This window comes from Oryctolagus cuniculus, chromosome 20 (genome assembly GCF_051225735.1).
Source record: "Oryctolagus cuniculus isolate XC-2025 breed Fujian yellow rabbit chromosome 20, ASM5122573v1, whole genome shotgun sequence".
Taxonomy (NCBI): Eukaryota; Metazoa; Chordata; class Mammalia; order Lagomorpha; family Leporidae; genus Oryctolagus; species Oryctolagus cuniculus.
In genome coordinates, this window is record NC_142886.1 from 50,222,498 (window position 1) to 50,243,367 (window position 20,870).

The 20,870-nt window shown below is 63.8% G+C and overlaps 2 protein-coding genes across 19 annotated transcripts in view; one reads left to right on the plus strand and one right to left on the minus strand.

Moving 5' to 3' along the window:
* Nucleotides 1-8,457, plus strand: part of TECPR2 (tectonin beta-propeller repeat containing 2) — a 121,239-nt gene extending 112,782 nt beyond the window's left edge. For 15 of the 17 annotated variants that reach the window (XR_007915142.3, XM_051834821.3, XM_051834827.3 and 12 more), the window contains 3 exons: nucleotides 5,083-5,224; nucleotides 5,541-5,690; nucleotides 5,949-8,457. Coding sequence is in view for 16 of the 17 variants with exons in the window: in XM_051834821.3 (XP_051690781.3) it covers nucleotides 5,083-5,224; nucleotides 5,541-5,690; nucleotides 5,949-6,103 (447 nt within the window). In the remaining variant the exon portion in view is untranslated. The remainder of the gene's footprint in view (nucleotides 1-5,082; nucleotides 5,225-5,540; nucleotides 5,691-5,948) is intronic. The other 2 variants (XM_051834824.3, XM_051834825.3) reach the window with 2 other exon arrangements.
* On the minus strand, nucleotides 7,797-14,382 carry ANKRD9 (ankyrin repeat domain 9). Of its 2 annotated transcripts, XM_051834833.3 has the most exons (3): nucleotides 14,158-14,328; nucleotides 13,547-13,607; nucleotides 7,797-13,271 (listed from the first exon to the last, which is right to left on the minus strand). In XM_051834833.3, the coding sequence occupies exon 3, from the start codon at nucleotides 13,221-13,223 to the stop codon at nucleotides 12,273-12,275; it is 951 nt and encodes a 316-aa protein (XP_051690793.1). In that variant the 5' UTR covers nucleotides 13,224-13,271; nucleotides 13,547-13,607; nucleotides 14,158-14,328; the 3' UTR covers nucleotides 7,797-12,272. The 2 variants fall into 2 exon arrangements, with proteins under 2 accessions (XP_051690793.1, XP_051690792.1); XM_051834832.3 differs by lacking the exon at nucleotides 13,547-13,607 and having other exon boundaries at nucleotides 14,158-14,382.
* Between the last annotated feature and the right edge of the window lie 6,488 nt (nucleotides 14,383-20,870).

The following is a 20,870-nucleotide window of genomic DNA, read 5'->3' on the forward strand; positions in this document are numbered from 1 at the left end:
AAAAAAAAAAAAAAATAACCAAGTTCTAGAGTCAGCACTAGCCTGGGCTGTTGTCAGTTTTCTCATGCAGAGGAAGCAGGAGCTGGGCTTAGCCAGTGTCCTGGGTCCATTTCAGCCCTAGTAATCACCATGAACCCTTCAGACACTGAGAAGCCGGAGTTTCCTGTTGGTGGTGTTCGTGACGGGCAGCGTTCTCTCCGAGCCTGGAGCTGGTGGTTTGCGTGCCTTGCGGCTGGCCTTGCTGTGGGACAACACTCAGTGCTGCTTGAGCAGTGACTGGAACCCCACGGCACCTGCAGCTCTGAAGGGCGTGGCATGCTCCCTGAGTTACCCAGGCTGCAGCATGCGGGTGCAGAGACAGGAGCGGGGCCTGAGTCGGAGGCTATTTTGGCCTGGTGGATGGGCACTCGGGCAGCAGCAGATGGTTCTGGTGGCCCTGGGAGGGTAGTTGGGCTGGGGCAGCAGCTAGGGGCTGGCAGAAGCGGTGTAGAGAGCATGCCCTCGCTGAATGAGCAGACACAAAGAAGCCCCTGTGCACCAGGGCACGGGAGGCACAGTCCTGCACTGGGGGCTTGTTCTTGGTCAAAAAAGGTGGGACAAGGACAGTGAGAATAGTCCGGTGAGTGAGGCCAGCAGAGGTGCCCAGGAGGCAGCCACGGTGGTCTTTACAGGGTCCGTGTTAGCAGAATCCTGGCTCCAAGGAAGGGTGGAACACCACTCTAATCTGGTGGCTGTGCCCAGAAGGAATTCTTCCTGGAATGTTCTAGAGGAGAATATTGGAGTCAGAGTTAACAAGCACTGTGTATTAACTCAAAAACAAGCTTGCCTTGGTCCCAGGGAACACCCTGTCCTGTTCAGCTCCTGCATCAGAAGGAAGCCGTGTTTCCACTGTATCTGACCATTCAGATGACCCCTAGCCTGAGCCTGGGGCAGGAGCAGGGGCGGCACTCTGCCGCACGGTCTGCTCTGCAATTTGGCGGTAACCCACCCCTGGAAGCCGGCACTTTATGTCCAGTCAGGATCTCAGTACCTCGTCTAGAGTCTTTTTATACATTTTAGAAAGATTATTTATTTGAAAAGCAGACAGAAAGAGGGATGGAAAGGGCAGTAGGACTGTCCACCCCCGGGTTCTCTCCCACGATGCTGGGCTGGGCCGGGCCAAAGCCAGGAGTCGGGAACTCCGTCCAGGTCTCCCTTGTGGTGGCAGGGACCCAAGTACTCGGGGCATCACTTACCCCTCCCAGGTGCACCGCAGACGCCGTGTGAGCATCCCAGCAAGCGGCAGTTCAGCCGTCGGCACCACAGCACCGAGCCCTAGTGTCTGTCTTCTTAAAAATAGTTACAGAGAGTGACGGGGAGACAGAGAGGGACCTTCCACCCAGTGGCTCATTCCCCAGATGGCCACAACAGCTGGAGTTAGGCCAGACCGACGCCAGGAGCCGGGAGCTTCCTGAGTCTCCAGTGTGGGTGCGGGGGCCCAAGCACTTGGCCCGTCTTCCAGTGCTTTCCCAGGTGCATCAGCAGGGAGCTGGATCAGAAGTGGAGCAGCCGGGACTCACACCAGCGCCCACATGGGATGCCAGCACCTCAGGTAGCAGCCTAACGTGCTACACCACAGCACTGGCCCCCTTTATGTCTCTCTTATTTTTTCTTTTTATTTATTTATTTTTTTTGACAGGCAGAGTTAGACAGTGAGAGAGAGAGAGACAAAGGTCTTCCTTTGCCGTTGGTTCACCCCCCAAATGGCCACTGCAGCCAGCGCTGCGCCATTCCAAAGCCAGGAGCCAGGTGCTTCTCCTGGACTCCCATGGGGTGCAGGGCCCAAGCACTTGGGCCATCCTCCACTGCCTTCCCGGGCCACAGCAGAGAGCTAGCCTGGAAGAGGGGCAACCGGGACAGAATCCGGCACCCCAACTGGGACTAGAACCTGCGACGCCAGCCTGTGTCTCTTGATAATGGAAAAGAGTGATAGTTTACTCTGCAGTACTGGAAGCTTGGAATAAAGAAAGTGCAGTCTTTCTTGTTCAATTTAAAGATCTATTTATTTGAAAGGCAGAGTTACAGAGAGGCAGAGAGAGAGAGAGAGGTAGAGAGGTCTTCCACCCACTGGTTCACTCCCCAGATGGTTGCAACAGCCAGAGCTGCAGCAATCCGAAGCCAAGAGCCAGGAGCTTCCGGGTCTCCCATGTGGGTGCAGGGGCCAAGGAATTGGTCCATCTTCTGCTGCTTTCCCAGGCCACAGCAGAGAGCTGGATTGGAAGTGGGACAGCCACATGGGATGCCGGCACTGCGGGCAGCGGCTTGATCCACTGCCCCACAGCGCACCCCTCCTGGAGGCTCTTGACAGCACAGAGTTAGAGCCGGTTGCCACCCCAGGAGGTCTGTGGAAGCAGCCCCCTTGATCTCCAGGAATCTAGGCAGCTGATGGGTTCCCTCCCCAGCACCCACACTGCAGCCTGTCCCCTCCTGTGTGTGGCTGTCGCTCTCAGCTCACCAGTGCTAACTGTTTAGCATTTCCTTTAAAGAAAATTAGGTTTATCTTTAAATTTTAAATTCCTTACTTACTGCATTTTACAAGTTGTGTCCTTCATTCCCTTTTTTCATTATTACAGAGTTTTGAATACCAGTAAGTCCAAACTTTATATTGGCAATGTTTTTCTTACTGAGTTTTTACTGAGATCACTGTGGCTTCGTGTGCATGTCTAAGGTGGTGGAGAGGCCCTGGGTGCCTTTCCCCAGGCCTCTCCCCAGACAGCTCCTGTGCAGCTGTGGTGCAGTCGTCGTCACAACAGAGGCATTTCTGTTCTCTTTCAGTTGTGGTAAAATACACAGAACTAAAGTTTGCCATCGGTGACACTGAGCGGCGGACTCACGAGGTAGTGGGACCACCCTCACTGGACCCAGAGCAGGAGAGCCCTGCCCAGGGTCACTCACTAGGCCGCCTCCCCCACTGTGGAATGCCTCTCTTCTGAGGGACGGCTCCTATGAGTGGGGGAGCCGCCTGGCCCTGAGGGTGCCTGCCCTGCCCAGAAGCTTCGGTGTCTGGGGTCTGTGCTTAGGTGAGGGTTTGTTTAGCTCCTGGCTTTCTGGTCTGAACCAGAAGTCAGAGCGGCCCCGTACGTTCAGCCCAGCTAATAGACAAGAGGGCCCCAGGCTCGCTTCCCTTCAGAACAAAACCAAGAAGAATGAATGCTAATTGTGTGCTATAGCGCTGCCATCGATGCTTTTTGAGAAAGCAAACCGTGGCCACCAAACGAGAGAGCCAATCCAGAGACAGTGACAAGCAATCTTGAGTTCCTGGCACAGTAGCCAGGGTACACTGGGGCTGCGGGTCACTCAAGCCACGGTGACGAGGGCTGCGCGGCCCCGCCGCTGCTCAGTCTCTGACCCCAGGGAAGAATTCCCAGCCCGCAGCAGCCTGCACTGTCTCCCACTGGAACTGCGGACCCCTCAGAATCAGCTTGCCTTCCACAGAGCAAGTACAGGAAGTCATTTGCTCCAAGGCCCAGTGGATTTTTTCATTTCTGACCCAGTCAGAGAAGAGCCCTGACCGATGCCAGGCCACCCTGCACTGGAAGCCCCAGCAGACGTTATCCCAGGGCAGTCCTGGGCAAGGGGCAGGCTGTCCACCCCACTGCCAGCCAGAGAACAGTGCGGGAGAGCCCCAGTCTGCCACCTTTTCAAGTGTGTGGTTTTGCCTCTTGAACACCAGCTTGTCTCGTCCAAGGCCTGGCCCAGTCTTGGCCTGCCCTGGTTCAGCTGCTGTGTGTGCTCATGGGAGCCATCAGCCAGGCTGTACAGGCCATAACCTGCTCCTGGCACCCGCTCTGAAAGGACCCACAGCCGCCCAGAGCAGCCCCACCCCAGGGTCCTTCCCTGGGCCCTTGACATCTGTCCCATCAGCCTCCACAGAGGACTCGACACCCACCCCTAGGTTACTGCCTCACCTTCGGGAGTGGTGCTCTGTGCCCCCCACCTGCCACAGCCTGCCGTCACTGCAACCAGGGCTGGGCTGATGACAGCTCTCGTTCCCAAGCCGCCTCCCCGCTCGCTCAGAGTGACATCACCCCTCCTCACATAGCCCGCGGCCCCACTGCCCCTCTGACCCACTGGCCCTGCTTCCTGGAGCCGGCCCGCGCCTCCGGGCCTTGCTCCAGGCCTGTCAGCCCATCCTCTGCACTTCCTCGCTGTCCGCAGGCCCTCTGCCCCCTGCATCCGGGGTCAGGGTCAGGGGCCCAGCAGACCACCCATCCCTCACACCCTCCGCTGGTTTGTCAGGCCACGCCCCACACTCCCGGTAGAACTACAGCTCCCTGAGGGCAGGGACAAGTGTCTGCACAGCCGAGGTGTCCCCAGCGCCCAGCGCGGCGCCCATGGAAGGCGCTGTGTTTGCTGAGTGAATGACCCTGTGGCTCCAGGCACGGGGTCCCCGAGCAGCCCTGCAGTGGACAGGTCTGGGGGCGGGGGCCCGTCTGTTCAAGGTGAGCCGCATGGCAGGGGTAAGATGAAGGCAGCGTCAGCGCCGAGGGGCCACTCGGACACCTGGGCCTCGGTCCCCGGCGTCTGCTCAGGCCCAGGCAGCTCCAGGGGCTCACAGGGGCCTCACTGGCTGAGGGCTGTTCAGTGCTGGGACAGCGGGAGCTGGCCATTGAAGGGACTTCTCGTCCTGTGCAGGGTGGCCGGGGGCCAGCAGACGCCAAGTGCAGCCAAGCTGCTAAGGAGCCTGGTGCGCTCACTGTAGGCCGGCCCCCTCCTGGTTCCCGCCACCTCCAGGCACGTCATCCTGCTGAGTGTCAGGGCCCGACTGAGCCTGGCCAGGCAGCCTCTCCAGAGGGGCTGGGGGGGCGGGGCTTGGGTGTCCAGGCAGCACCCTCCTGTGCTGTCCCACCTGGCCGAGGGTCCCGCCCCGCCTGCCTTCCCCCGCCTGTGTGGGGCGTGTCTCCATCGGGTTTCTGGTTGGACCGCCTTTCTCCCCTTGTGCTGTCTGTGGTTTCTGGCATGTCCACTGCTCTCCAAACCTCCCGTCCGTCCTCTCCCACCCCACACCGCCCTCTCCTAAGGAATGTCCTTTCCTGCCTCCAGCCTGCTGGGGTCACCCTGGTCAGCGTCCATTCCAGCCCCAACGACCAGATGCTGTGGGCACTCGACAGCCGATGGAACGTGCACGTCCGCGTGGGCATCACCGAGGAGATGCCTGTGGGCACCGACTGGGAGCACGTGCCAGGTAGGGGAGAGCCCGCGTGAACCAGCCAGCGTCCCCCTTTCTCTGCATGGCCTGGGTCTGGGGGAGCTGGTGGCGCTGCCATTCCATGTCCCAGGCCACGCAGACAAGCCTCTGAAGCGTGATCCTTGCGGGCTGAGTCCAGGCCATGTCACACGTGCTTCTGTGGGGTGAGACCCTCTGTCCCTGGGCCTCAGGCTCTCTTGGCTTGGCTGGCTCTGCGGGAGGGGGACTGCAGGGTCCTCAGAGGGCAGCCCGTGGGAAGGGGTGCTGCATCACCCACTCCCAAGAGCTGAGCAGGACCCCCGTGTGCCCACAGGGCTGCAGGCCTGTCAGCTGGCCCTGAGCACCAGGACCGTGTGGGCCCGCTGTCCAAACGGCGACCTTGCCCGGCGCTATGGCATCACAGACAAAAACCCCGCTGGAGACTACTGGAAGAAAATCCCCGGAAACATGGCGTGTGTCACAGGCAGGTGCCCTGGTGGGGTGGGCTCAGCAGGCCTGAGGCGGCCTCGGGGCTCCCGTGGGCCTTGGAGAGGGATCTCTAAAAGAGGGCGCACCCGGCCCTGCAGTCCCCTGAGAGAAGGACCGGCTGCCATGTCCCCGCGTTAACACTGAGGAAATGCAGCCAAGAGGGGCACGTGGCTCATCCAGGCTCCAGACACTGTGTGCCTTCCTCTGGCCCAGGCTGTGTGACTGACCAGTGTGCCGACTCTTGTCCCCGCAGTGACCTCGTCAGATGAGCTCTGGGCAGTGGGGCCCCCCGGCTGCCTCCTGCAGCGGCTGACGAAGACATTCAGCCACTCGCACGGCGCCCAGAAGAGCGGGCAGGCGGCCGCCCCCCACCCCGAGGAGCTGGAGGAGGAGTGGGAGGTCATCTGAAAGCCCAGGCCACGGGCGCACGCTGTTGATGGACGTGACTCCTTGACTGCTGTCACGCGTCCGGCCGGGCTGGACAGCCCACGCTTCCTTTCATCCACGTTTGTCTCCGTCTCCTTCCAGAGCCCACAGCCTTGGCCGAGCGCCCAGAGCTGCGGGTGACCTCTTGCAAGGTCGTCTCCGAGTAGGGCAGTGGCTGCCGCCCAGTTGCATGCACTCCAGCCTCTGTGTGCTGCACTCCTGTTCTCATCAGCACGGCTGGGTCCCCTCCGTGGGAGACAGAGTGAGTCAGCCCAGAGCGCACACACATCCGTGAGCAGCCCCGGGTTAGAGCACTTGGGGACCAGGTCCCCCCTCGCCTCCTGGTCTGTGCGACACGCAGCAGGCAGGGTGGGGAGCGCAGGTGTGCACATGCGCACACACATGCACACGCGATGCCACACCCTTGCTGCCCACCCCAGGCGGCGCTTCCCTCCAGCGAAGGCCAGTGGATGCTGATGGGACCCGGAAGTGTGCGTGTGTGTCCGCAGGGTCCACAGGAGCTCAGCCGACGGAGCTGACCAGTCTGGGATGTTTGCTGGGGGACCAGGCGCATCCCCAGAGGACACATCCACTGATGACTGCCTTGTTTGTTGTTTTACAAACCTTCATGAGATACCTCATTTGAAATCGGAGCTTACAGATTTAGAAGAGAAATGCATCTGCTGAAAGTTGTGGGGCCTCCTGCCCTCCACGACTCGCCGGGATGGACAGTGAGCCCGTCCTGTCCTCTGCTGCGGCTTTGGAGCGTGGCCGTGCCCGCGCACCCCCGGCTCGCTGGGGCGTGCCGCCAGCTCCGAGGGCCGCCCACGCCTGCCGCGGGCTTTCGGGCGGCACCTGAGCAGCCTGCCCCCAGTGCCTGCCCCGGCTCCGCCCCTGAGCTGCAGGACTGGCCCGGCCCCGCCTGAGCCACTGCCCTTCCCACAGAGCCCTCCCTGGCAGGCCCCGGCTCAGTGCCCGTGTCCTGCTGACTGTCAGGGAGCCCTGGGCACAGGCGGAGGGCGGCGGCGTGTCCGGATGGGCTGCCTGCTTCCCAGAGGGGACACGACGCCCCGCGCCCAGGTGGCACCACACTTCCCTTTTGTAGAATCCTTTTTAAGTCTGGTGACGGCAGAGGCTGCCGCAGCGCTGGCTGCGCCTCCTGCACGCGTGTGCCTTGCCCGGCTCCTCGAGATGGCAAAGCTCTCCTCCGCCCCGGGACCCCAGTGCAATTCTACCCAAGCGTAGTTGGTCTTTGGAACAGCTGTCAGCTTCAGTGCTTTGTACCATTTCTAACGTTTAGTTGTGCTTTGAGACAGTGCAATAAACTAGACTTTTTCCAATCCGGGTCCGTCTGATGCTTGAGCAGACAGCCAGGGCGGCGTCCCGCATGTGCTGGCCAGAGCTGCCCAGGGAGCGCCACGGCCTCTTCTCGTGGAGAGGGCTGGGTGGAACCGTGCCCCAGGCTGCCCAGCTGGCTGTCCTGGGTGATGGCCACCCCAGGGCAAAGCCCCGAGCAGGGGGGGCTGGGGCAGGCCCGGTGGAAACCAGCACGTGACAGAGGCCTCTCGCCCAGCCCTGGAGCGGGACACACGACGTCCTAGGAAGCAGCGTGGACAGGAAACAGACCCTGTGACGTGGCGGTGCTGTGGACGTCAAAGGCACACACAGGTTTAACTCCATTTCAGTCACACTCCCCGTGGGGATGTTTTTATTTGAGGGGAGACAGGGATTTACAAAGTAATGTCAAGCCCACACCGCCCAGAGCTCCCAGACATGCAGCCAGGGTGCCCCGTGAGGCTCAGGGGTCGGTCGAGGCCGGGGGGCAGGAGGGTCGCTGTGCTGGAGGCCTGGCCCGCGTCCATCCTGGGTAAAGCAGCAGCTGAGCACTGCCCGGAGGGATGAGGCGGGAGTACAGCCCCGCAGGCCAAGGCCCATCACCGACGTGGGAGGGGCGGCTGTGGGTGCAGCAATTGTAAACGCAATAAACCGGGGCGGCGCCGCGACGTAGTGGATAAGGCTGCCGCCTCCAGTGCCGGCATCCCGTATGGGTGCCCTTTCAAGTCCCGCTGCTCCTCTGATCCAGCTCTCCGCTGTGGTCTGGGAAAACCATAGAAGATGGTCCAAGTCCTCGGGCCCTGCACCTGTGTGGGAGACCCAGCGGAAGCTCCTGGCTCCCGGCTTTGGATTGGCACAGCTTCCTACCATTGCGGCCAACTGGGGAGTGAACCAGCGGATAGAAGACCTCTCTCTCTCTCTCTCTGACTCTCCTTCTCTCTCTGTGTAATTCTGACTTTCAAATAAATAAATAAACCTTAAAAAAAAAAAAAAAAAAAAAAGAATCCTAGGACCTGGGGAAGTGACACGGATTTCTGATTTCCATCTCAGAAGCAGACCCATGGAGAAAACAAGTACATGGAGTGGGTTTCCTCAAAATGTAAAAATGCTGTCCAAAACTGATAAAAGGAAATTTCTGCCAGAAATGCGATAGAAGCCAGCAGGAGGACCCCAGTGTGGACAGCGAGACCCCGGGGGACGGGCCCCACTTACACAGAGCCCAAGGCGGGGCAGGGGCCGGCACCCACCCCTCTGCAGCTGTTACAAAGCAGGGGTGTGGGAGCAGAGCTCCGCCCACCCCCCACCCCCCCGGGGTCTGCTCTGCCCACGCACTGGCTCCAGAATGTCCCCAAGTGCGGGGGTGGGGGGAGGTTCGCTGCCTGCAGTTTGTACCTTTTTGTATCTTAGATTTTGTGCCATGTAGATGTATTATTTACTCCAAAAACAAAAGCTTACCTTTTAAAACTTCAGTTCTCTCTAACGTTAACTCTTTGTGGCATCCACACTTAACTACACAAACACCAAACACTTTTAAAAATCGTATTTACAAAGTACCTCACCGTATGGGCAAGTGCTTATCTACAGTGAGGTTAGAATACCAAATCAGACAAGTGACCTGACTGTGTGTGTGCAAAAGTGAGCACTGGGTGTGCAGAGCACTGGAAAGAGAACCCATGGGGGACAGCAGCTAGCCAGCCCCTCCCCCCCCCCGAGCATTTGGGGCAGGACCACGTCTCCGCGGGGGCCCCACCACGCCCCACCCTGCACCTCTACACAATCCAAGCATTCTACCACGAGCTGGAATTTTATAAGCAGAAGTTAATTTTTTAAAAACCACCGAGGAGGTGCAGCAGGTGGAGCCACCACTTGGGACACCTGCGTCCCCTACGGGCGCCCCTGGTTCCAGTCCCAGCCACTCCACGCTGTCAATCCTGTTTCCTGCTGATGCACTCGGGAGGGAGGCGGGGATGCTGAGCCGAGCGTGGGAGACCCGGATGCAGCCCTGGCTCCTGCCTCAGCCTGGCGCTGCCCTGGCTGTTGGGGCCATTTGGGGCGTGACCAGCGGGTGGATGATGCCTGTCACTGTTTCTCAGATTTTTTTTTTCTTTTTTCAAAAATGAAGAGGGCTGGCGCTGTGGTGTAGCGGTGAAGCCACCACCTGCAGTGCTGGCATCCCATATGGGCACTGGTTCAAGTCCTGGCTGCTCCACTTCCAATCCAGCTCTCCGCTGTGGCCTGGGAAAGCAGTGGAAGATGGCCCAAGTGCTTGGGCCCCTGCACCCGTGTGGGAGACCAGGAAGAGGCTCCTGGCTCCTGGCTTCGGATCGGCACAGCTCCAGCCATTGCAGCCAACTGGGGAGTGAACCAGCAGATGGAAGGCCTCTCTCTCTGCCTCTCTGAGTGTAACTCAAGAAATAAATCTTTAAAAAAGAAATTGCTGAAGACACCGCACTGCCTGCCTTTATTGGTCTGTAGGTGCCGACACTTGCCGTGACACGTCCGCCTTGCGGTTTGTAAACTGCAGAGGGTGGTGCAGTCTTCCCGAGACCTTGTGTTCCAGGGCTTCTGGGGAGTCTCCTTGTTCCAAACAGGATTTGAGGTAACTTGGGAAACCCTCCTCAATACACAGTGTTCTAGACTTGAAGAAACCAGGAGGGAAGGGAAATCAGTCGGAAGATCAAGGTCATCCCTGGATGACGCTAGCACACCCTGGAGGCCCAGTGACCCGGCGTGAGCCAGAGCCAGGCCAGCCCATGGAGTCACCAGGGCCCAGGGGAGCGGGCCTCGGTGCCTGTCTGCATGGCCACCTCCCGCTGCCACAGCACGCATGGGCTCACGTGAGGTCTCCAGACGCCTTGGGAACAGAGGCGGGGGGTGGCGAGCGGGTGCTGTGCCCCAAGGGCCCAGCCGTCACTGTCCTCCCTCGCAGGCATCTGGGGTCAGAGGTCGTGGCCCCTGATCTCAGCCAGGGTTGGGGTGAGCACGGGGAGAGACAGAACTGACCTCAGTTAGTCAGCTCTCCTTAGAGCAATGAAATTCAGACTGAACAAGAGTGCCAACGTGTTCTGGCCGGAGGAGGTGGCTTGCTCAGGGCAGGGATGGACTTGGAGAAGCCACCAGCGCTGCCTGAGCCCCCCACGCGAGTTGCTTTCCGTGGGAGGACACCTGGGTCCATAAAGTGACTAGGCGCAGCTAGCCCCCACCGGGCTTCCGGGGGCAGAGGGCCCAGGGCCCGTAAACCAAACCCTGGTCTGGCCAGAAGCAGCCACAGATAAGGCCTTGCTCAGCTTATCTGCCCAGCACCATTCCCCGGGCCCTCTGCACACACCAGCGCAGGAGGGGGCCCCAAGCCAGACGCGCCCTGAGACCCTGCAGGACCCACGCCAGCAATCGGGCCCCACTCTGCGGCTAGACGGGGGCGCTGGCCTGGGCTCTGCCCCTCTGGGCCTCAGCTTCCTCTCACCCCCCGCCCCGTCTGCATCTCACCACCCAAAGGGATGACTCAGGCTGACGCCCAGCTGCTCTCCCGCCCTCCCACCCACCTCTGCAAGGTCACAGGGGGATGATGGAGCACGCCCCACAGCTCCGACTCAGTCACCCGAGCTGCTTGCTGGCCACCCAACCAAGATACCCCCTAGATACCCGCTGGGCCACAGACCTCGCCCTGCACCTGCCCAGGCTGGGCCCGTGACCCGCCAGCGGCGCCCAGGTTGCTGTGGCGTCCCCTTCCAAGGGCCTGCCGGCCTGCGTTCCACTAAAGCGGCTGGCAGTCAAGGCTGTCACCAAGGGAGTATGGGTGACCCGCCCTAGGTGGGCTGACCAGAGAGGTAAGGGTCCGGCCTGGGTCCCCGGTACCTGCCTGGTTTGTAGACAGAACCTGCTGGAGCTTCCAGGCCCCACAAACTCCGCGTGGCTGGCCCGGCGAGCCCCCAGGAGCCACTGGTCTCGCCACCGCCTCCAAAGAGCCAAATGCCCACCCAAGGCAGCCCCCAGTGCCCCAGTCTGGGGCTCAGAATGATGTTGGTATCCCCTCCCCAAGTGCCAGCTGGGGGGCGCACACGCGGGTGGGGGGAAGGGGGCTCCCCCACCTACAGTCGGGAGCTGCGCGCCCACCCACCACTCCCTGTACAAACTGCCCAAAACCCCTTGAAGAGATGGGGAAACCGAGGCCCAGGCAGGTCCAGAGCCCCCATCTTCCCGCTGCCACCCCGGGCCGCGCGCGGCAGGACACCCAGCCCCCAGCCCTGTGCAGGCTGAGTGAGTTCCCCTCACATCAAGTCGCCACTGCCAGAACCTTCTGCAGAAGCCCACCGCGGCAGGCCAGGGAGCCCGGCCCAGGGCCCGACCGAGCTCCACCGAGGGGCCGGGCCCGGGGCCAGCGGGATCTGCCGCCGGCGGGTCAGGTGGGTAGAGCCAAGGCGGGCAAGAGGGACAGGTGCAGGCCTGGGTGGGGAGCCAAGGAGGCCCGGCCCCAGCCCCGGCCCCGGCAGGCCTGCTCAGCCCGCAGGACCCAGTCCAAGCCCCAGCTGGGCGCTTACAAGGCCCGAAGTGCTGACTGCGCGGGAGGCCCGTTCCCTTGGCCCCCAGGCCTCTGCACACGCTGTCCCCGCGCTGCACCTGCCCGGCTGCTGCTCAGCTGTCAGCCCTGGGCTCTCGGAGAACCGGGCGGCCGGCCCCCAGCTCTGAGGCCAGGACCCCCCCGCACCCACACCACGCAAGACACGAGGCGGACTCTGCGAGATCAGTGTATGTCAAGTGCCGGGTACACGCTTCGAAAACCAGCTTCGGCCCCAGCTCGGCCGGCCGGGCCCCGCGGCTAGCCCTTGCCCGTGAGGTCCAGGGGCTGCAGGAAGGGCGGCAGCGGCAGCTCATCCAGCGCCTCGGGGAAGCGGCCCGGCGAGATGGCGGTGACCAGCACCTGCATGGCCCGCGCGAACAGGGACGGCGGCGCCAGCCCCGCCAGCCACTGGAACTTGTCCTCGCCCAGCAGCCGCTGCCAGCGCGGCCGGTCGCCCAGCAGCTCGCGGCGCGCAGGGCCGGCGGCGCCCGCGGGGGTGTAGAGCGCCAGCAGCTCGAGCAGCAGCAGGCGGCGCTGGCGCGGCTCCCCGGGCGCCGAGGCCGGAGCCCCGGCGGCGGGCGCGGGCCCCGCGTCGCGGCCCAGCTGGCGCAGCAGCAGCTCCAGGGGCGTGAGGCCGCCGCCGTCGCGCAGGCCGGGCGAGGCACCGTGGCCCAGCAGCAGGAAGAGGCACTCGGGCCGCGCCAGCTCGCAGGCCACGTGCAGCGACGTGCCGCCGCCTTCCACGCGGCTGCAGCCGCGCCGGTCCAGCACGCGGGCGCGCTCCTCGGCCGGGAAGTCGCGCACGGTGCGCAGGATGCGGCGCAGGATGCCCACGCGGTTGTAGCGCACGGCCAGCGCCACGTGCGGCCCGGGCGCCGCGCAGCAGCGGAAGCCGGCGCTGGGCGTCGCCAGCGCGCGCCGCGGGAACGTGGCCAGCAGGTAGTGCGCGTAGGCCTGGTGGTCGTGCACCAGCGCGTAGAGCAGCGCCTCGGACGGCGAGTAGGCGGCGGCGCGCCCGCGCTCGTCCCAGTGGAAGGCCTCGCTGGCTCGCATGTCCTCCAGCAGCCACACGGGCAGGAGGTCCCGCACCGCCTGGTAGAAGGCGAACGCCGACTTCCGGCACTGCTTCTGCGCCCGGGAGCGCGCCGCCCCCGCGCCCTCGGGCCCGCCGTCCGCGCCGCCCCCGGGCCGCCGCGTGTCCCACGGCATGCCGGTGGCCTCAAGGCATGGGCTTCCTGACGACGACAGCGCACAGACCTGCGGGATCAGGGGAGGGGGCGAGGTGAGCCTGGGACCCCCGCACCTGCACCCTCTGCGGGCTTCCTGGATCGAGCCGCACCTGATCTCCCGCGCTCGGGCCCTGCCCTGCCCAGCTCGGGGAGCCTGCGCCAGCGCCTGCCCCACCTGCGCCGGGCCTGTCCAGCCAAGGCCAGGCGGGGCCAGGAGAGCGGGCCAGGGCCACCTCACACCCCTCCCCACCCCGCCCTCTGGCCCCCCGCGGGAGCCCCAGCGGGAGCCGCGCCCGCACCCACCTGGCTCTCGGGCTGTGGCTGCAGGGGGTCACTTTCTCTCACCGACCCTCCGCGTCTGCATCTGTAACGAGGCGGGGCGGTGGGCGACCGCTGGCCGTGCGCCCCGCCCGCACGGCCAGCTCCTTGGAGGGGGAGGCAGGGTGAGGCCACCCGGGAGGGCCGGCGCTGCCATCGCAATGCCCAGCCCGGGGCACGCTGGCCCAAGGTCAGTCCCTAGTCACGGGGGAGCCCGGCCCGCGCCCGCGGCTCTGACCCCTGGCCCCGGCCTTCTCCCAAGGGTGAGTCCCGGTCACGGAGGGGGGGGGCGGCGGCCGCACGCACACGGGGTGCCGTGCCTGGCGCCGAGCGACAGCCCCTCCCGGGGCCTGGGCCTCGCGCCCCGCAGGCTCGCGGTGTGGGCACGCGTGGGGCGCCGGGCGGGTTACGTAAAGTTCGGCCGCCCCACGTCACTGGGCAGAGTCACGGCCGCGCTCGCTCCGCGCGGGGGGCTGGGCCGCGGAGGCCAGCGCCGCGGGGTCCGCTCTTGGCCCGACCTCGGGCGGGAGGCCGGCGCGGCGAGGGCTGCACCTGCGCGTGCGTGTGCCGGGGGCCCGGGGCATGGGGGTGCTCACCGCGGGCCGAGCGTGCTCGTCCTCTCCCCCGCCGGAGCCGCGGCCGGGCACGCGGGGGTCCCAGGGCGCAGGGAGCCGGCGCCGCCCGCGCCCGCCGCAGCCGCGCTCTGAGCCGCCGCGGCCGGCTCGCTGGGCGGCGGTGCCGGCCCCCGCGGCGGGCGGCGGGCGGCGCAGTGCGGCCCGGGCCGGGTAGGACCGCGGGACCGTCCGCCGCCGCCATTGGCCCGCGCCGCCCGCCCCCGCCGCCGCCCATTGGCCGCCGCGCTGCACCATTGTTACGTCACCGGCCTGCGGGCGGGGCGCCCAGCGGGACCCGCGGAAAACTTCGGAGAAACTTGAAGGCGCGCAGGGGGCGGGGCCCGGGCGGGGGCGGGGCGGGGCGCCGGGGGCGGGGCGTCCGAGCCGCAGCCGAGAGAGGCTGGGTCCGCGGCTCCCTGGGCCTCCTGGGCGCGCGCACGGGCGCCCCCGCCAGCGCAGTTCCGGAGCCTCCGACCTTGGGCTGCTTTCCGCACCTGGAAGGTTGCGCTCCCGACGGCTCCTGCCCGGCGGCGGCCCGGCAGCTCCGCTCCCTGGGATTCGCCCGGGGCGGGTCGGCTACACACTCTTGATCCGGCTTTTCCGCAGCCACCGGCGTTACGACGACCCCCAGGTCTGCCGCCGGGGAATCAGGGCCTAGAGGGAGGTGGCTTGCAAGCGGGGAGAGCCGGGAAGGGAACAGGTGTCCCCCGGCTGCTCTCCAGACCTGGGCAGGCACCGGGCCTGGGGTCCCGACGTCGACCCCCAGAAGGGGGCACCGAGGGCTCAGCCGAAGCGCACCTCGTGGACCGGTCCTTCCACCCGGATCCCCCCCGCCGTGGGGCCGGGGGCCTCCGCGGGGTCTTTCTGGTTCCCGGAGGGCTGCAGTCCTGTCCAGATGGGCAGGCGGGCGCACCTCTGCCCATCTCAGTGTGACCCGGCTCCTCTCTGAGCCTCCCCCAGCCCATCAGGGCAGAGGCTGCGGGCGCACACGCACACGGGCTGGTCCTGCAGAGCTGCGCCCCGCGCGTCCCTACGGAGTGCACGGGGCTGTGAGGCAGGGCAGGCGGGCTCCCACGGGGACACTGGGAGCTCGCACCTGTGACTGCAGCGCCTCGGCCCGCGTGGCGACTGCCCGCGGTCGGGAGTGTGGAGGGCACTGCGCCTGGGGTCAAGGCCCGCCCTTGCCCAGCCCGGAGGTCTGAGCACGGAGGGCAAGGGCGCAAGTTGAGTGGCGGTCCCAGGCCGTCCTTTGCCCTTCTGAGGGACACCCAGCGAGGTGGTGCCCCTGGCCCCACCCTGTGTGCCACCCCCATGCTGCGCTCCAGGGCTCCGGTGCCTCACAGCTCCAGTGCCACGCGGTGCGGTTCCCAGAGGCTGTGACGCCGGCTCGCTGGGGCTCCCGGAAGTCAAGCTGACCCTTGCCCCCTTGCCCCGTTGCTCGGGAGCCTGCGTGGACCACGTGGGCAGAGGAGAGGCAGCTCTGGCAGAGTGGGCCACTGGAGCAGAGGTCAGTGGCCGGGGCCGGCCAGGGTGGAATGCCAGGGCCAGGAGCTTGGGGTTTTGGGGTTTGGGTTTTGTTGCTTGGTTTGTTGGTTTCCCGAGGACCTGGAGGTAGACGTGGAGGGCACTGGGAGTGAGCTTTTTTCAGGAATACTCACACAAACACTGACGCCCGCCTGGGAGCTGAGAAGTAGCCCCTGTACGGATGGAGGCGTGGCGTGGTGGCCTGGCGGGTTAAGCCTGCGTCCCATACTGGAGCGTCTGGTCCAGTGCCAGCTGCTCCCCTTCCAACCCAGCTCCCTAATGCACCTGGGAAGCAGGATGATGGCCCAAGTGCCTGGGCCCCCGACACCCACGTGGGAGACCCAGAGGAAGCTCCTGGCTCCTGGCTTCAACCGGGCCCAGCTCTGCTGTGGCCATCTGGGGAGTGACCAGCAGATGGAAGACCTCTCCCTCTGCCTTTCAAATAAATAAATCTTAGAAAATAGATAAAATGTGGGCAGAAACAGTAACGAGAACACGGAGCAGCACCTGCGCGAAGGCCTGTGTCTGCGGGCTTCCCCGCGGCTGCAGTGGCAGCCGACACTGGCCGTCCATCGCGGCGCCACACGCCCTGCCCCTCGGTAGCTGGCCTTTTCGAGCCAAGGCCACTGCCAGGGTCTGAGTGTGCCCAGCGGGGTTCGTGTGCTGATGCTGGGGCCTTCAAAGGTGAAAGGTCCCAGGGCTCACCCCCCTCCCCCACCCACAGATGGGGAACCCCCCATCCTCCCAGCCCCGGGTCTGCAGGGAGTGACCCGTCTCAGGTGTTCTGATCCCACACTTCCCCATGCTGGGCCACCTGCTGCTCTGGTCACCGCCGTTGTCCCTACTGAAGAGCCCCTGGCTGGAGGAAGCTGCCGTCTGTGCCTGGCACCAGGGTGGCCCCCAGCTCATGCCTCCTGGGGACCCTGTGCACAGGGGCGGTGCCAGGATGGCCATGGGGTGCCCAGGGGATGGTGTGTTGACCACAAAGGGCAGGGTCCTTGGGGAGGGAGGATGGACCTGGAGCCATGAAGGGCTGTGGGGCAGGGGCCGCGTGCCGACCGCCATCCCTGATCCCGGAGACGGGGGAGGGGGCGTGGCCAGGGGGCCTCACCGTCTCAGGATGGCGTTTGACTGCTGACCCTGCCGTGCGGCTCTGCTCTGGACCTCCCTCTGGAAGATCCTGTCCTCCCAGGAGCCGTGCGGCTGTAAGCACAGAGGGACCACAGGTCAGGGTGAGCAGTGGAGGGGCAGCACGGGGGTCTCCGGAGGAAGACCAGGGTAGGTTGTGAGAAGGAGAGCGTGGAGGAGGCCGCCAGGTGTCCGGCTGAGCACCTGGACAACAGGGAAGAGCCAAGTGTGAGGCGGTGACCATGGCAACCGCAGGCAGGAATAGAAGCTGGCTGGCAGGGGGCAGCCAGGTCCGAGCTAGAGACGCGGGAGCGAGCCCAGCAGTGTGCTCTCAGCCCCCATGGCAGCATGAGCGCAGGTGAGGGTGCCACTCTGATGGTTTGTGTCAGGGTTTGGGGCAGGGCTGGAGCAGGAGTGGACTTCCTGGGAGCACAGGTCGGGGGGCAGCACCCACGGGGAGCGGCCGGCTCCAGACACGCTGGGTCCCACTAGACCGGTCAGCATTGGGGCTGGGTGGTTGGGGCTGAGTATCTCCGCCTGTCTGTGCACCAGCTGTTTATCTGTGCAATGAGCCAGGTAGCAGGAGCGAGCAGAGGCCAGGACCAGGTGAGAGGCTGGGGTATCCCATCACTGCCCGCCTACCACCTGGCGTTTAAGGCCCTGCCCCGTGGACCACGGGACCCTCCTCTCCCTGCCTTCCCCTCCAGGGCCCTGGGCTCATCCCCACCTCCTCACTCTGGCTGAAGCCTCCCACGATCCCCCCCATCTAGCTGGTCTGCAAACACTCAGCTTGAGACAGGGAAACGAGGCAAAGCTACGGGACATCTGGGAGCCACAGAGGCCAGCTCGGGAGTGCTGGGGACACAGACCCAGGGGGGCTGAGGGCAAGGGGCATGGGCGGCCGAGTAGCCCTCCAGCCATCCGCACAGGAAGCTGTCAGCTTGGCCGCGCCTCCCCAACGCACAGCACCTTGTTTGCCGGTTGGCAGAACTGGTGCAGGACGGCAGCGTGGACTCGGCGTGCAGCTTCGCAGGCCCAGCAGGTCGGGTTGTGGGCATCAGACCCCTGATGACCACAGGGACCGTGGCCGCTCCTGCATTCCTGTTGGCTGTGCCGTTCCTGAGGCTCTCAGAGATGACTTTGGCCTGAACGTCACGTTTCGTCTCTATTTTGTGGCTAAACTTTTGAAGGAGGGTGAAGGGAGGGCGGTTCACCCTGCATTTCCTTCTTTTTTTTTTTAATTTTTTTTTTTTTTTTGACAGAGTAGACAGTGAGAGAGAGACAGAGACAGAGAAAGGTCTTCCTTTGCTGTTGGTTCACCCTCCAATGGCCGCCGCGGCCAGCGTGCTGTGGCCGGCGCACCGCGCTGATCCGATGGCAGGAGCCAGGTACTTCTCCTGGTCTCCCATGGGGTGCAGGGCCCAAGCACTTGGGCCATCCTCCACTGCACTGCCGGGCCACAGCAGAGAGCTGGCCTGGAAGAGGGGCAACCGGGACAGAATCCGGCGCCCCAACCGGGACTAGAACCCGGTGTGCCGGCGCCGCAGGCAGAGGATTAGCCTAGTGAGCCGCGGCACCGGCACCCTGCGTTTCTAATCATGAAAAACTGGAACCACTCAGATGACCGTCAGAAGGGCACGGTGGGGCGAGCACTTGGCGCATTGGCTAGGATGCCACTTGGGACGCCCGCAGCATGCCTGAGTTCGAGTCCCAGTTCTGCTCCCGATTCCAGCCTCTTGCTAACACAAGCAGGTGACGGGTCAAGTCCTTGGGTCTCTGCCCACAAGGGAGAGAGGACTGAGTTTGCAGCTCCTGGCTTTGGCCTGGCTCTGCCCTGATAATCATGAGCATTTAGAGAGTGAACCAGCAGACGAAAGATTGATCTCTCGCTCTCCTTCTCAAGTAAAAACGAAGATTCAAGGAGTACTACAATCTGTGAGAGGCAGAAGCTACCTCGGCCAGGTTTTAGGAAAGAGCAAGCGGGGCAGGTGCGGCTGAGCCACGCTGAGTGCCCCCCCGACTGTCCCCTGCTTGCTGAGCTGGCCCCGCCCCAGCACCAGGCAGTCTCTACGGCATCTCTGTCCCTGCACCCTAGCAGGTCCCTGAATCTGTGTCTCTGGTTAAGTGAGTCAGTGAATTATCTTTTTTGGCTTCAGCCTTTTGGAGGTGGGTCCATTACTTGAAAAAGTCCTGAGTCATTGGCCCAGCGCTGTGGCACAGTGAGCCAAGCCCCCGCCTGCAGCGCCGGCATCCCATGTGGGCACAGGTTCGAGTCCCGGCTGCTCCACTTCCCATCCAGCTCCCTGCTGATGGCCCAGGAAAGGTAGCAGAAGATGAGCCAGGTACTTGGGCCCGTGCTACCCACATGGGAGACCTGCGTGGAGTTTTGGGCTCCTGGCTCAGCCTGGCATTATATGGAATGCAGTGTTCCAAGTGCCATTTTTAAGATTGTATTTATTTATATATTTGAAAGGCTGAATGACCCAGAGAGGGAGACAGAGATCTTCCATTGCTGCCTCCCTTCCCCAAATGCCCACCACACCCAGGCAGCCAGGCTGAAGCCAGGAGCCCAGGTGCATCCGTCGGAAGCTGGATTGGAAGCCTGGAGCAGCCAGGACTCAAACCGCGCACTCACTCTGATGTGGGAAGCAGGTGTCTACGTGGCAGCTTAAGCCACTGTGCCACAGTACTCCCAGCCCCGCCTCACCCAGCACCAGCTTAGTTGCCGTTCCCAATGCTGGTCCCAACTAAAGGCGGAGTCACAGAGATAGAGAGGTCTTCCATCCTCTGGTTCACTCCCCAAATGGCCACAATGGCCAGAGCTGAGCCAGACAGGATCCAGAAGTTTCATCCCATTCTCCCATGTGGGTTCAGGGGCCCAAGCACTTGGGCCGTCTTCCTCTGCCTTCCCAGGCCACAGCAGGGAGCTGGATGGGAAGTGGAGCAGCCGGGACCTGAACTGGCGCCCATATGGGATGCCAACATCTGGTGTCTCAGGTGGCAGCTTTACCAGCCACGTCACAGTGTTGAATCCCAGGTAAGCTTTTTAAGGAGGCAGGTCCAGGGCCGGCGCTGTGGCATAGTGGGTAAAGCTGCCACCTGCAGGGCCGGCATCCCATATGGGCACTGGTTCGAGTCCCAGCTACTCTACTTCCCTCCCAGTTCTCTGCTGTGGCCTGGGAAAGCAGTGGGAGATGGCCCAAGTCCTTGGGCCCCTGCACCTGCGTGGGAGACCTGGAAGAAGCTCCTGGCTCCTGGATTCAGATGGGCTCAGCTCCAGCTGTTGTGGCCATTTTGGGAGTGAACTAACAGAGGGAGGACATCTCTCTCTCTCTCCCTCTCTCTGCCTCTGCCTCTCTGTAACTCTGCCTTTCAAATAAAATAAATTTTTAAAAAATAAAAAAAGAGGTCCCACTGGCAAAATGCTCAGAGCCATTGTCTCAAAGACTTTCCCAGTGAGCTGCCCGGCTGTCACCCCACTTTGCAGAAAGGTAAACTGAGGCTCGGGAAGAGAAGGTTTCAGCTTCCGACGGCCCCACTGGGGCTCCGGGCTCGGTGGAAGCTGCGGCACCGGAAGTCCCTGTACTGGCAGGCTGGACGCTGGCACTGTCAGCCTGCAAGTCTCTGAAAGCCTCACTGTGAATTCAACAGGCAGGTTCTGGGGCCTGTTCTGAGAGCGCTGAGTGGGCAGGGAGGGCTTCCAGGAGAAGGAGTCAAACCCCCTCACCCCGCCCCCAGGTCCAGCCCAGGTACTCCACCAAGAGCAAGGTCCCGGCAGCCCCCTCTTTCCCGCAGAGCCGCTCCGTCCCCTGCACTGGGAACCCTGGCCTCCATGCCCCCGGCCCATGCACCTGCTGTTCCCTGTCCCCGATGCTCTTCCCCAGAAATGAGCGAGGCCGAATTCCAGCTGTCACCTGTGCTCCCCCAGGGCCCGCCACAGGGTCAGCGGCGGGGAGGGCCGGCTGTCCCTGCCCCGTAAACCCCCGTGGCTGAGCGGGGGTCGCGCGGGGGGGGCCTGGTAGGGGGGCAGCGGGCGGTGCTGG

Bases quoted from the DNA above. Each gene is read 5' to 3' on its own strand.
- ANKRD9 (XM_051834832.3), bottom strand. From the start codon at position 13,223: ATGCCGTGGGACACGCGGCGGCCCGGGGGCGGCGCGGACGGCGGGCCC.